Source organism: Muscardinus avellanarius, assembly GCF_963383645.1.
Source record: "Muscardinus avellanarius genome assembly, chromosome: 2".
Taxonomy (NCBI): Eukaryota; Metazoa; Chordata; class Mammalia; order Rodentia; family Gliridae; genus Muscardinus; species Muscardinus avellanarius.
This window is the reverse complement of record NC_137787.1, coordinates 85,883,924-85,898,660: the sequence shown is the minus strand read 5'-3', so window position 1 is coordinate 85,898,660 and position 14,737 is coordinate 85,883,924. Positions and strand designations below refer to the sequence as shown.

Sequence of the window (14,737 nt, the reverse complement as noted above, 5' to 3'; positions counted from 1 at the left end):
CAAGGTATTTACTGAGTTTCTACCATACACTGAACATGGGTCTGGGAAATATGGAAAAATAATGTTAAGTTGCTTCTTACCTTAAAGGAGTTTTTGTTTGTTTGTTTGTTTTTTTCTTTTGCGGTACTGGGGATGAAACCCAGGGGCATTATACCTCAGAGCTATACTCCCAGCCCAATTTTTTAGTCTTTTTATTTTTTAAACAAGGTCTCACTGAGTTGTGAAGGGCCTCACTAAGTAGCTGAGGCTATCCATGAACTGTGATCCTCCGGACTCCGCCTCCCGAATGCTGGGATTACAAGCGTGTGGCAAAAGAGTTTCTGATGTGAAAGATGTGCTGCCTCTTGGGGCTTTCAATGACTTGATATGTTTCCCTTGGCAATGTAACATGTAGGATAAGATGATTACTAGGGCTTAGGCTTGGAAAATTGTTAGGCTTCTAAACTGAGCACCATGAATAAAATCCTTTATTCCAGGTAATTTTGGGCAAATGTTTCAGGGGGAAGGGTGTCCCTATAATTTACAAACCTGCCATTCTTTGGAATACTTGAGAATTGCCCATCCCTGCTGGATCCCTACAAATAAGTATTACAGAAATGTCTTTATTCTTTTGGCAAAGAAGCACTCTTCATTCTAGAGCTTATTAATACATCTTTCTAAGAGGCAGCTTAGAAAACACAGGGGAGCTCAGCACATAGGCAGGGGGCTTCGGACTAGGCTTCTGGCTATAGTCTGAGAAAGATGGATGAATATACTAAGCTCTGAGCTACCTTTGAGTATGAGGAGTGTGGGTTAGACACCTAAGGGATATGGAGAAGTTTTCTTAGTGTCAAAATATGAAAACGACTCAGTTCATAGGAAACTTAGTCATTGCAGATGTATTCTGAAACAGTAGACATTCAATCTTAACCATTAGGTGGGTCTTAGATTCTTTTAAAATACTCTACCCAGAGGAAAATACATCTAGACACACAGTTTTTCAAATCACCTTAGGAATTGCACAGGTGACCTGTCCTCTAACATGAACAAGTACCCCTGCGGTGTGTGATGGCCTTCCTTGGAGAAAACATCCTGAATGGTTTAGTCTCACTATGGTAAGGAATTTTCTCTTCTAGAGCAAAATATAAGCCCTAATATGCCCTTGTTCTGCAATAAAGACTAGAGCAAGAGTCTGCTCAGCAAAGTCCCAGCACACGGTCTTCAGCTCAGAGTCTCTGTGAGATGATTGCAAATGTAAGACAACACTCACAGAGTATATTCAGTCATTATCCTAATGTCTTTTGGCTCTGAAAAATAAAGCAGCTGTGTTAACACAAACCTCTACACTGAAGCATAGATAGAGATGGATACAGGGTCACAGAGAGAAGCCATATATGGAAATGGATTATAAAACCTTCTCTGGAGATACAATACACTTTTATGTAGTGTTTTCCTTTTTTGACAGGTAAAACCTGTGTCATTTTGAAGAATGTTGATAGAATAAGGCTAAGGCGATGCAGTTTCTGTTTAAAATGGAAATGAAAATGCTTTTTGTCTGTGTGGAAGCACCACTCTTTTGACTTGCTTTCCACTCACCATCAAGTTTAGTAGGTCAGGATGTGCCATGCAGATGTTTTTGAGAGGACAGCATATTGGGGGCAGTACATTAGCACCTATTTTATTTTTATTTTTGGTGGTATTAGAGATTGAACTCGGGGACATTCTACCTCTCAGCTATAACCTAAGCCTTAATTTATTATTATTATTATTATTATTATTATTATTTTATTTTGAAGCAGTGTCTCTCTAAGTTACTGAGGGCCTTGATAAATGGCTGAGGCTGGCCCTGAACCTTTGATTCTCCTGTTTCTTCCTCCCAAGCACTGGGATTACAAGCGCGGACCACCACACCCAGCTGCACACTACCATCTTTACATGCACTCCTCTGACTCAGTTTCTTCAGCTGCACTAGTGATGCTGCTCTAGGCCCTGCCAGGCTGTTTTGAGGGATGGAAAAACCCCGTGGACTTGTGTATTCAGCTATTTGTATGCCTATTTACTTATTCAAAGAAACCTTTGGTGCCTCTGAATCCCATCTTGCTCATGATTCACCATCATCTGTATGCCTTTGAGGAGGGGACAAATTATTCCACAGAGACAAAGCATTCTTGGGATTTTTCAAAATTAGGCAACCTAAAATTAAACAGTTTCTTGATTTTTGCAGATCCAACATCCTTGCAGGCAGTGCCTAAGGGATCTGGTCTTGACTCCATGATTTGCTATCCCCCCCACCCAGAAGCATGTTCCAGCCACACCAGCTGCTCGTGCCCCCATTGGGACAGCATCCTAGGTCCCAGTCACATTTCTTTTGATTCTTTGCTTTTATGATTGCTTCTCATTATTTAATCACCTGTTCAAAGGCCAGCTACTCAGAGAGATGTTCTGGGGCCACGGTGTATGTAAAGCAGCTCCTCCTGTGCACTGACCTATCATCACCTTACTGCTTTGCCTCCATGGAACTTATGGCCATCTGAAATTGTGTTCACATGTTGTATTGCCCGTCTTCTTTCCCTAAAATCATTTTGAATGAGAGAAAGGCCTTTCTGGGGGTAAGGGAGCAGTGATGACAATGTCTGTTCCATGCCCACACACCCAGTGTCAATAACGACGTGTTCAGTGAGTGAATGGGACTTTCAGGAACTTTGACTTTTAGCTCCAAACTGGAGATTTGTTCATAGCAGTAAATATTCACATAAGAATTAGCAAAATTCCAAGCACATATATAATTAGATAGTTCAAGTGTTTTGCATGCTTTAACTAATTGAATTACTCTGGCTCTACAAAGTAAGTATTATTATTATTATTATTATTATTATTATTATTTTGTGTGGTACTGGGGTTCCTGGAAACCCTTCTACCTCTGGGCTACACTCCCAGACCTATTTTTGTACTTTTTTATGTGGAAACAGGGTCTCTTAAGCCAGTGCAGCTGGCTTTGAACCTACGCGATCCTCCTGTCTCCGCCTTCCAAGCGCGGGGATTACAAGCATGCGCCACCATGCCCAGCTTAGGTATTATTATTAATACAATGATTTTATATATGCAAGAATTGTGGCACAAGGAGGCTAAAGAGCTTGCACTAGGTGTCACAGACAGCGGGCTTGTTTGAGCTGATGCTTTGCTCCTGAGTAGACAGTGGTCGGTCTAGATCGCTTCGAACATACGCTCAGTGCTTGATGAGTACCTTCAGTGCATTGTGACGGTCAGTCCTCACTTCAACACAACGAGGTAGCTGCTGTTCAGATGCCTGCTCTGCAGATGGGGAAGCAGAAGCCTGGGAAGCTTCAGCAACTTGTCTCAGGTCCCATAGCTGCTTAGTAGAAACAGGATTTGAATGTAGACAATATGACTGTGAAGTCTATTATCTAGTTGCTCTCCGAGCACCATCATTCTGAGCTTTCTGGAAGAGGGATTAGTCTCCCACTCTTAAAAGGTCTCTATTGTTGGTCATGGTAGTACACACCTGCACTGGGAGGCTGAGGCAGGACGATTGCAGGTTTGAGGCCAGCCTCAGCAGTTTCTCAGTAGTTTAGTGAGACACTGTTTCAAAATTCAAAAAAAAAAAAAAGAGCTGGGTATATAGCTTGGAGGCAGGATAACCCTAGAGTCAGTCCACAGTACCACAGTACCACACACGGACGCACGCACACACACACACACACACACACACACACACACACACAAAGATGCACACACATGTCTCCACTGATATAAAGAAGGGGTTTCTATTACTTGGCCACAGATTCATGATGACTACAGAACAGACCAACTCAGAGAAGTAGATAGAGGCAGCAGAATGTGTATTCGTATAACCACTTGATTGTAAGGAATAGCATAGTTAGCTAAACGTCTATTCAGAAAGGGCATAAGAATAGAATTTAGAAGTCTGATAACTGTGAAAGGTCAGTCTTGGTTTTGAAAATGAACTAGAAAAATTGTAAGTATTTTTATATATCTAGGTTTGATTATGTACTGATCTAAAATTCAGTATATAAAGCTTAGTACTACTATATTTCTTTAATTTACTCACCAGGGATATTTTTTACACGGAGGACATCCTTATGACTCAGTTCTATTATAGTCAAAGCCATTTGTAAGGATCATATGATGCTGTAGTTACATTGTGTCTAAGATACATTCCATCTCTGTGGGTGTGCATTATTGCCAACATGTGCAAAACCAATACACTTGCAAGAAGGGGAAGTAAAATCACTAAAATCTAGGCATTATTATCCTGGCTTCAAAAATGGCATCCATGTGAAGAATTATACATGTATATGCAGAGACCAGACATTTTTTTCCTTGAAAACTTCCCTGAACCCTGGAGACTAGTTGATTCAGCAAAAGGCACATGAGTTCAGCCAATAGTATTGAACCCTACTATTCGAATATTTTTACAGAACTCTTATTACGAGTGCTTTTCTTTACACTAGCCTGTATTTGATGCTCACAATTATCCATATGCGTGGGCAGCACGGGTATTATTAAGCCACTTTACAGATGAGGAAATTGAGGTTGATAGCGTTTAAAGAGCTCGCCCAGGCTCAAGCTGCTCATAGCAGCAGAGCCAGCGCCTGGGCTGAAGCCTTTGGACCCCAAGCTCCCTCTTTTTCTGTTTCCCACACCCCTCCCTCGTCAAAGAGAACGTATCAGTACTGATACTCTTTCCTTACCGCCGGGTTGGCTTCTGAAGGGCAGAACATATGGGGTCTAGATGTCGTATCTTCTGCTCGGTGCTGTGATGTCTGCTGTTTCCCTGGATTTCATCCCTGCCTACTCAAAGTCTGTGAAAGCAGAGGGTTGTATTTGTGGGCCAGGAATAACATGATATGGTTTTCAAACAACTTATATTCTGTTTCCTCGAAACCCTGGCAGCTTCTCCTTGAATCCAGTGTGAATCCAGGGTGGCAGAAGACAGTGGGGCTGAGATTTCAATGGTACTCATTTCTCTTTTCCAAGTGCACTCTGGGATCCAGCAGAGATTTTATTTCTCAGACTCATTGTCCTTTTACTCATTATACTGTTCACTGCCACCACTTTCATGGTTTCTTCCAGGTTTTTGAAGAGTTACAAAATGTATCAAGCGTCAATGTTTACTCAGGGAAAGGAATGGACAGCTGGGTGGTCCTGTGGCTTCAGTAGGATGTGCCTGGAACTGTGGCTGATTTAGGAAGAGGCAGCCAGCCATCTTTGGGCATGGAGGGATGGAGTGGGCGCAGCCTGGCCAGTGCTGCTGACTGTTCTTTCTGCACCTGAAAGGCCCCTGGGGCTCCAGCTGAAACCCGAGCTGCCTGCTGTAGAGGCCAGACCAGTAGGAGGCAGTAATTACCTAACTTCATCTGATGGAATGGCATTTACTTGGAGGTGTTGGCCCAACATACCAGGTAGATGGCTGAATATATCTGGATAATGGAGCTCATATTCATTTTGCAGAAGAAAAAAACATACTTCTTTTAAGGGGTAAAAGACACATAAACTGAACCGGTGTGTGTTTCCATTATAGACATATGCATTTGGCCTGCCCAATCCATGAGGTCAGGATGCTGCTGCTGTGTCACACGCTAGCTGTGGCTGTGGTCCAGATCTTCATCTTCTCAGAACATTGGGCATTTGCCAAGAACATCAACTTCTACAACGTGAGGCCCCCTCTCGACCGTAAGTAGCAGTTGCCCTCCTAGTTCATGATGGGGGTGGGTGGGGATCAGGGTCCATTTCAAGCCTCCTTTCATCTGTCGTCATTTGACCTTTTTCTGGAGTGTTTGGTTTACATCTAGAATAAAACAGAATGGCCTCACTTCTGTAGAGAAGAGGATAGTGACAGAAAATTTCTCCATTTCTTTAAAACGATTTGGCTTCTTGATGAAGTCTTAATATTCTTCTTGTTTAAAACAAACTCTTTTGAACACTTTTTAATAGGTGCTTGGTAGAGAAAATTCAGGGTTTTTTGTTCATCTCTTCATTGAAGAATTATATTGACTGCAGGAAGTCACTGCATATATGATATACTAATTCTTTCAAGCAACCATCAATGATTTTGAAAATATTAGAATATTTGAACTTTGAAGGAGAATATAACCTGGATTTTCCTTATTGTTATGCATAGTCACTACTAGCAAAGGTTACATGGAACTCAACTTTCTCACTAATAAAAATAGACCCTAAAAAGTGGTTTATGTTTTCTACAGGATAATATATGCTAATATATCTTAATGCATATGACTATATGAGTCTCTGTGTGCATATAAATCATCACCCCTTCATTTTCTCTTCAGAGAAGTAAAGCTTTTCTGATATGCTTTATAAGGGGAAATTTCTACTAAAAATTATTTGTATACATGAGAATACCTGATGAAAGGCTTTAAAATGACACATCCCCAAATCACTTCTTTAGAGACTAAATAAACAAGAGGGCTAGCTGTGGGATGTTTCCCCTTTTCTTTCTCTTCCCCATCTTCTGTTTTTAAAAGCTCTCCTGTTACCCTTGATGCACAGCCAGATGTGAGGACCACTGAGTTAATCCCAGTCCTAAATGTTCTTGACTCTGTGTTTTCTTTGTTATATAGGACACTCAGTCACAGCTCTCTCCCATTTCCTGCCTTGGTATACGAATACATGCTGCACACACCTTGAACTGTCACTAATTATACATTCCTACATTGTTAATGACTGTACACTCATACCTTAATGTGTGTCACATAGTTTTTAATGGACCCTAAATTATCTACAAATTCCATTTTTAAAGTTTAGTACAATAGCATTGACTATTACTATTTTTAAACCGTACAGATTTAATAGGTGAAAATGGATGCCATTATTTTTTATTTGCCCATTTATGTACTTTCATGCATAGAAACTAAAATGTACTTGCAGTATTTAATTTCATGTCCTCGAAATTCTGATATTTTTGTTTGTGTTTAATGTAGCAGTATATGGCCTTCCCTGTATGTGAAATACTCACTCCTTTCTACTTTTCAGTCCAATCTCTGGTTACTAGGATAGCTTAGGGTTCACCTTGACCTTTGTTTCATTTTCTAAAACTGGAAGAATTAAAATTTTTAGCCAGGTCCTCTGCAGCAATGCCTGATTATTATATTTTTTCTATTTCCTATTAAAATAATGAGATAAAAGGCATAAAGACTAAAAGAACATACTAGTCATTCTCAATGCACACTGTCAGCAACTCAAAACTTCTCTTTTCTATAATTGTTTGGCCTGTGTGTAAGGGTTTAAGAATTACTATCATCATTATGTTAAATATTCCATTCCCAGTCAAGGGTTAATCCTGTGACAGTTGACATATAGCAAGTGCGATTACTTGTTTGAGGGTAAATGTAGCTGTAACGGAGTATATGTGGATGGAAACTCGTATGATTTGATGCGTCAGGGCCCTGCTAGGTATTTTCCTTTTAACTTCTCCTTGAATTCTCAGAACACCCCTGCAAGTCATGGAGATCTTCATTGTTATTGTTATAAATATTACTGTATGTTAAAAGTTGAAAAATTATATACTAATTAGCTTGAAGGGTAAAATTCAAGCTCAGGTTAATCTAGGCTATAGCTCTTTTTAGGAATAGTACATGAATCCTCTACTGTCCTCAACCTCCACTTATCCCCCAATTATGAATGATAATAGAATGATATCATGGATCTTTTAAAGTGGCTTGTGAAATTGTTTTCACGCTGGGCGTGGTGGCGCACGTTTGTAATCCCTGCGCTTGGGAGGCTGAGACAGGAGGATCCCGCAGGTTCGAAGCTAGCCTCAACTACTTAGTGAGGCTCTCAGCAACTTAGTGAGACCCTGTTTCCAAATAAAATGTCAAATAGGTCTGGGAGTATAGCCCGGAGGTAGAAAGCCTCTGGGTTCCACCCCCAGTACCACCAAAAAAAAAAAATTATTTTCACTACGCTATAACAGGAATTCACTGAAGAAATATTTTTTAAGGGAACAAATACTCCAAAACCTGATGGGTGAACCCAGTTTCCCAGAAATAGAAATTCTAAGACTAATGCCTTCTAAGGTTTGTTTCATCTAACAAAAGTTGCTGATTTTGTGCCATACTGGCGGTCTAACATTTGTATCTTTTTAAAAAAAAAAACTTTATTGTTTCACTGTGTATTTTTCTTTAAAGCTACCCCATTTCCAAACAGCTTCAAGTGTTTTACCTGTGAAAATGCTGGAGATAATTATAACTGCAATCGATGGGCAGAAGACAAATGGTGTCCACAAAGTAAGTGTGCCAAATTTGGAAGACTCTGGTGATCTGATTTTACTTCTCTTAGGTCCCTTCTGACTTGTCTGGAGAAGAGAGTCTTGTTAATAGATTAGCATCCAATGGGCCGATGTTCTACAGGTGTCAATGATTTCTTCTAAGGGCCTACCTAGATATCAGATTATCCTGAGAGGACTTGGAAACTGGCAGTCTAGCTTCAATATGCAATTGTGTGTGCTTTCAAGAAGAATTTCTTAAGTAGTATTTACCCCAGAGAACAGATAGACCACAATGTTGACTAAGGCATTCTAACAATTTCGGAAATTCTTGATGCTATCCTAGAAAAGTCATACTTGCTGGTTTAAAGCAAAGGAAGATTTCTATACTCTTGAGATACACTGATGCTCAGGAAATCGTTTATTCATTTAACAAATGTTTGAGTATCCTTTTAGTTTGCTTAGTTCACTGATATGCCCCCAGAGCCTGGCTCATATCAGGCACTCAGTAAATATTTATTGGCAATGAATGGATGCCTTTAACTATGTAGTCAGAGAAATCTTCTCTGAGAATACATTAGAACTAAGATCTGAATGACTGAAAAACCCTGTAATGCCTGGAAGAGGAAACAGCTGTACAAAGGCTTCATGGGGCAAGATTTGCCCTAGCCTCTTCAGTGAATGCAAAGGAGACTGGCTACACTAGTGTAGTGGGAGATGGAGAGAGGATGGGAGATGGAGATATGGAAACAGGACATCCAGGCTTCTCTTATGCTGATGGTGTGGGTCTCATTGTTCATGGGATGGGAAGGCAGTAGAATGTTAAACTAGGATGTACACAATACTATTTGTGTCACTGTGTGGAAGGAGGATGGTTGAGGACAAGGGTAGGAGACACCAAATGGGAATGATCACTGTCTGCAGGCAGAAGATGGAGACTGACCAGGTTGTTAGAAATAGAGGCTGCAGGAAGTTGGATGGCCTAAAATATATAAACTGAGAAGTAAAGCAAACAGAGTGTGCTAATAGACGATTTGGTTTTTTTTTTTTTTTTTTTTTTTGGTGGTGGTATTGGGGGATGAAACCCAGGGGCCTTCTACCTCTGGGCTATACTCCCAGACCTATTTTATATTTTATTTGGAAATAGGGTCTCTTAAACCAGATGAGGCTGGCTTTGAACCTGAGCAATCCTCCTGTCTCAGCCTCCCAAGCACGGGGATTACAAGTGTGTGCCACCATGCCCAGTGAAGATTTGGAACTTAAAAACCAATTAGAGCCGGGTGTGGTGGCGCATGCTTGTAATCCCCGTGCTTGGGAGGTGGAGACAGGAGGATCGCGCAGGGCTGAAGCCAGCCTCGCTGGCTTAAGAGACCCTGTTTCCAAACTATATATATATATATATATCTTGGCGTATAGCCCGTAGGTAGAAGGGTTTCCGGAGGTAGAGGGACAAGAATCAGGTAGGGGCAGCTAGAGTACTCAAGGCCACATTCCCAGTGAATCTCCTCCTCCAGCCATGTTGCACCTGCCTATGGTTACCACACAGTGAGACCATTCCAATTATTACTCCACCTGTGGGTTAATCCACTGATGAGGTCAGAATCCTAATTCAGTTATTTCACCTCTAGATATTGCTGCACTGCCAACACAGGAGCTTTTCTGGGAGACATTCCATATTCAAATCATAACAGTTGTTCATTAACCAAAGCCATTTTAACATGCATGCCTGGATGTTTCTAGATTTTAGAATTGTATTTCTGTTCAAGCATGGACATACAAAAAAAGAAAGCTTTCCAATGTCAGAGACAAGAAGGGTAGGAGAGTCAGCTCTGCCATGCTGCCCCGAGAAGCTCCTTCTTGCAGAGATCAGCACAGAATGATCCTAGATTCCAGCATGACATGCAGCTCATTCTTGACTATATGCCAGTCAAGTCCCAAAGATACCAACCACCTAGAATTATAACTTAGAGTGTAATTTCTTACATTTCACTCTGTCATTATGTATGGGAGTGATAGTCAACCATTGCTTGGGGCAAGGAGGCCTGCAGCTATTCTTAGCCATCTCTTGTTTCCTTTTCTCCTTACAGCTTCACTTCTGTGGTCTGCTGACATTGTTAAAAAAGGTTCTCTGTGTAACAGGATCCAACAAGAATGATGTTTTTTTGTTTTATTTACCCTGGCTTAAGTATTGACTTGTTAAGACTGAGTTTTGCACATGTGATAATCTATATGAACGCAAGTGGCTCCTAGTTCCCGATTCTTCTTTGTTTGGGGTATACATGGAAAGCCTTCTCCAAAACATTGAGTCCTTCCTTTTTGTTTGGATCTGGAGGTCATCCTTTGTCTTAGTAAGCATCTCACAACTATAATCTAATAGATCTGATCACATAACTTAGAGGAAGACTTATTTGCTTAGGGTTTGGGGTTCAGTCCATGTGAGACTGGGACCATGGATCTCAGGGCATGGTGGCGGTAGGAAGCGAAGAGAAGGAGAGGACAAAGCATTGTTCTCACATCATGGAGGCCAGAAACAAGAGAAAGGGAGCTAGGGGAGAAAGGAGCATGCATAATAATAATTATGTGAGAGTGGTTAAGAACACAAACCCTAGGAAACTGCCTGTGTTGGAACGCAATCCTACTTTGCACCTATGTGATCTTTCTCCCTCTGCGACCTTTCACTATGCGACTTTTCTACTCATGTGACTGAGGGCAAAAACCTGTGCCTCAGTTTCTTTGTCTGTAAACTGAGGGTCACCGTAAGGCTTACAGTAAGGATTGGATGAGTGAACACAGTGGAAAGGTGCACAGCTGATGGTTCACACCCAGTATCTGTTTGCAATTGCTAACATTAGATGAAGCTGCCAAGAACCCCAAAGAAATGCCGGTGCATTTACTCTCATCACTTCACTAAAAATAAAATTAGCTCAAAGCATTTAACATGACTTACTCACTTGTGACAGAGGCAGTTCCCTAAACCAAGACTTCTCAACTTTAGTCCAGTAGCCCCCATTGCTGTTGTGGTCACTGATGATTATACTACGAAGCATTCCCCTGGCCTTCAGTAGCTACAGAAGAGACACAGAACTGAAACAGAATGTTTTAGTATAGTAAATGGAATCACTTTCTTGGAAGAGCCCTATGTAATAAAAAATATTGTAAATAAAGCCCTACGGAGAATATTGTATAGAAATGAGGTAACTAAGATGATCTTGATGTGTGATGGGGAACACCATACTTGAACTCCCATTTGTCACATGGCCTACCAGAATTGCCCGTTGAGTGATGCGGCAACAAGTATCCTGACCCACTGTGTTTTACACTCAAAACTGTCATCTTAGTTTAAAGTCCTAGCATATGTGCTTCCGGTGGGTGGAGGGCAGAGACATAAACACTTGAATATTCAGTGAGCAGACCCAAGGTTCTGATGAAAAAGCTTCTACTAATTTTTTGCTCAGCTTTATCTGACACCAAAGGATGGTACCCATTTATATTCATTTCCAAAACAGACATGTGTGCTTCAAAAGCTGATGTTTTGGCAAAAATACCACCTAGAAACACTACGGTGCACTGCTATTAAACGTGTCACCAAAATCCCAAGGCCCTTTTTGAATGTTAGTCATTTCTGGTTGGAGTGATTGTTGAGAGCTCTCTTCTTTCTCGATGTAAAAATGAAATTTCCTTCCTTGTCTTTTATTTTCTTTGACCTAGATACCCAATATTGTTTGACAGTTCATCACTTTACCAACCATGGAAGAAGTACATCCATCACCAAAAAGTGTGCCTCCAAAAATGAATGTCATTTTGTTGGCTGCCGCCATAGCCAGGATTCTGAACATACGGTAAAGATCATGTGTGTCATGTGCATGTAAAAGGTACTAAGATTTTGTGCTGGTGATGGGAATTTATGCATCATGGAAGAAGCAGGAAAGAAGCAACCTGCTGGACGTGTTTATTCTATGAGGAAAGATTTTTTTGTGGTGCGGACATAGAGACAATAGAGGCCAAACAGAAGATGAAAACTTTCTGTCCTCCGATAAGACATACTGTTACTTAAAATAAATGATATTTCTAGATTCCAGAGCTATACCCTAAGACTCAGCCTTTGGATGAATGAATGGTCTGAAGCAAACTCTGGTGGCCCAAGAGTAGACCGTCTAAGAAACTGACACACACTACAGAATGCAGATCATGTGTTATTTATTTGTTTGTATGGCCAGGAATCATCAAGAACACTGTGCCGGAAATTTGAAGATAGAAAGAGGAATCTGGCACAGTGTTACATGCCTTTAATCCTAGTAGGCTGAAATAGGAGGACCATAGGTTTTCATGCAGCCTCAGCAACTTAGTAAGGTCCTCAGCAACTTAGTGAGATCCTGTTTCCAAATAAAAAACAAAACAGGGATGGGGGTGTAGCTCAAAATTAGAATTCTCCTGAGTTTAATCCTCAGCAATACGAGAGAGAGAGAGAGAGAGAGAGAGAGAGAGAGAGAGAGAGAGAGAAGAAGGAAGAAGAAGAAGAAGAAGAAGAAGAAGAAGAAGAAGAAGAAGAAGAAGAAGAAGAAGAAGAAGAAGAAGAAGAGGAGGAGGAGGAAGAGGAGGAGGAGAAGGAGGAGGAGGAGGAGGAGGAGGAGGAGGAGGAGGAGGAGGAGAAAAAGGAGAAGAAGGAGAAGGAGGAGACAGAAAGAGGAAAATAGTGGCATATTTTGGCAAGGAAGCTTTGTCTCATCTGCTCAGAGGAGAAAGTGAGAGTCTGAAAGATTGAAAGATTAGCCTCAGTTTGGGTTAATTGATCTCTTTAATTTCCTCATTTTGTGCGTGTGCGTGTGTGTGTGTGTGTGTGTGTGTGTGTGTGTGTGTGTGTTTTGGTAGTACTGGGGATGGAACCCTTCTACCTCCAGGCTACACTCCCAGACCTATTTTTATATTTTTTTAAAATCTGGAAACAGGGTCTCTTAAACCAGAGAGGTTGGTTTTGAACCTGCGTGATCCTCCTGCCTCCACCTCCCAAGCGCGATGATTGCAAGTGTGCGCCACCATGCCCAGCTCGTTTTGTGATTCTAAATGAACATTTTACTCTTTTATTTGTCTGGTATCTTAAAATGTGTGAGAAAAAAATTACTTAAAAGTATATTAATTCTATGAGGCTTTAGAATTTGATTTAGTCTGTCAGCACAGGAAATGGTTCTGACAAAAATGACAGTTACCTTCAGATGTGCAAAGGTCACCTGGGTGGCTATTACTGGGTATGTGGGTGGGCTGGGAGGGGAGCACCCCAGAGAAATTCAAACAAAACCTCCTGTGGAGGTCCAGGGCACCAAGATGTTTAAAAATTCCCCAAAGGTGAGTTTGATGTGCAGTCAGAGGTGAGGACCCCTGACATAGACGCTTTAGAGTTTGACATCTTCATGTTACCTGGTCATCCTGAAAGCCTCAATGAATGACTGAGCATTTCAGGCCAAGGAATTGTGTTGGCAATGCATTGGTACTATGATAGGAGATTGCTTCCTCCTGAAAACCCCTTGTGTTGTTAGGGACCCAGCATTTTTTAGGGTACACATTCAGAATTAATTTTAATTTTTTTCTCTTTTCACCAATTCTAAAGCAGAATTTTTTTCTAAAACACACCAAGCATACTTAGTAAACCATTGTGGCAGTAATGATAGGAATCTGATGTGAACACAGATAATAGAGAGTCATTATTTTCCCCTAACAAGTAAGACTGAGAATGAAAATCAATGACTAATCCAAAAGGCTCCTAGCTTTTACTTTAGTTTCAGTGCTTTAAAAACAAAAAAACTTTAGAAGGTTTGGTGGGTCCATCAAGCAGTCTGATTCAACTTCCCTTCCTCTTCTTTGCCTGGTTTATGCTTGGCTTTGAAGTAGATGAATAGTAGTTGAGATGAAAAGACTCTCAAGGTGGTCTTTCTCTTCCCATCCATTGCAGGAGGAAAGGTACCCTAAAGCCTACTGTTGCATAGACTGGATAACTAAATCTTAGTTTGCCTTGAGCCTAAAAAACCTTTTGTTTTTCTATGTTTCACCCGTTCCTCTTCCTATTATTTGCCCTTTCCCTCTCTGCTTTAACAGGAGTGTAGGTCTTGCTGTGAAGGAATGATCTGCAACGTTGAGCTGCCCACCAACCACACAAATGCTGTCTTCGCTGTGATGCATGCTCAGAGAACATCCGGCAGCAGTGCCCCCGTGCCCTGCCTGCTGGCGTTTGCTTGGGTCTTCATGCTTCCGTTGCTATGATGCCACCACTCCTAGGAGAGGCAGAGGCCAATCCTCCAAAGCACAAGGCAAAACCAATGCAAATGGTGGACTTTGGGATGAAGACCAATCCTGACAAAGAAGGCACTTTGGACCCCAAAGCAGAAGCCAGTGGATTGTTTTGCTGAAATGCTCCTGCATGCAGTCACAGCACTGAGAATGGGGATGAACTTGGTAAGGATGGAGAGAACTGCCGAACTTCCAGGCTTCCTGGTCAAAAGG

General features: G+C 41.3%; 1 protein-coding gene across 1 annotated transcript; it reads left to right on the top strand.

The window, feature by feature from the left end:
* Nucleotides 1–5,546: 5,546 nt before the first annotated feature.
* On the top strand, nt 5,547–14,497 carry LYPD6B (LY6/PLAUR domain containing 6B; the record flags this gene model as incomplete). The annotated part of the gene is made up of 4 exons (XM_080690154.1): nt 5,547–5,694; nt 8,169–8,267; nt 11,954–12,084; nt 14,333–14,497. 4 exons carry the CDS (start codon nt 5,547–5,549, stop codon nt 14,495–14,497), a joined length of 543 nt encoding a protein of 180 aa, XP_080546280.1.
* Between the last annotated feature and the right edge of the window lie 240 nt (nt 14,498–14,737).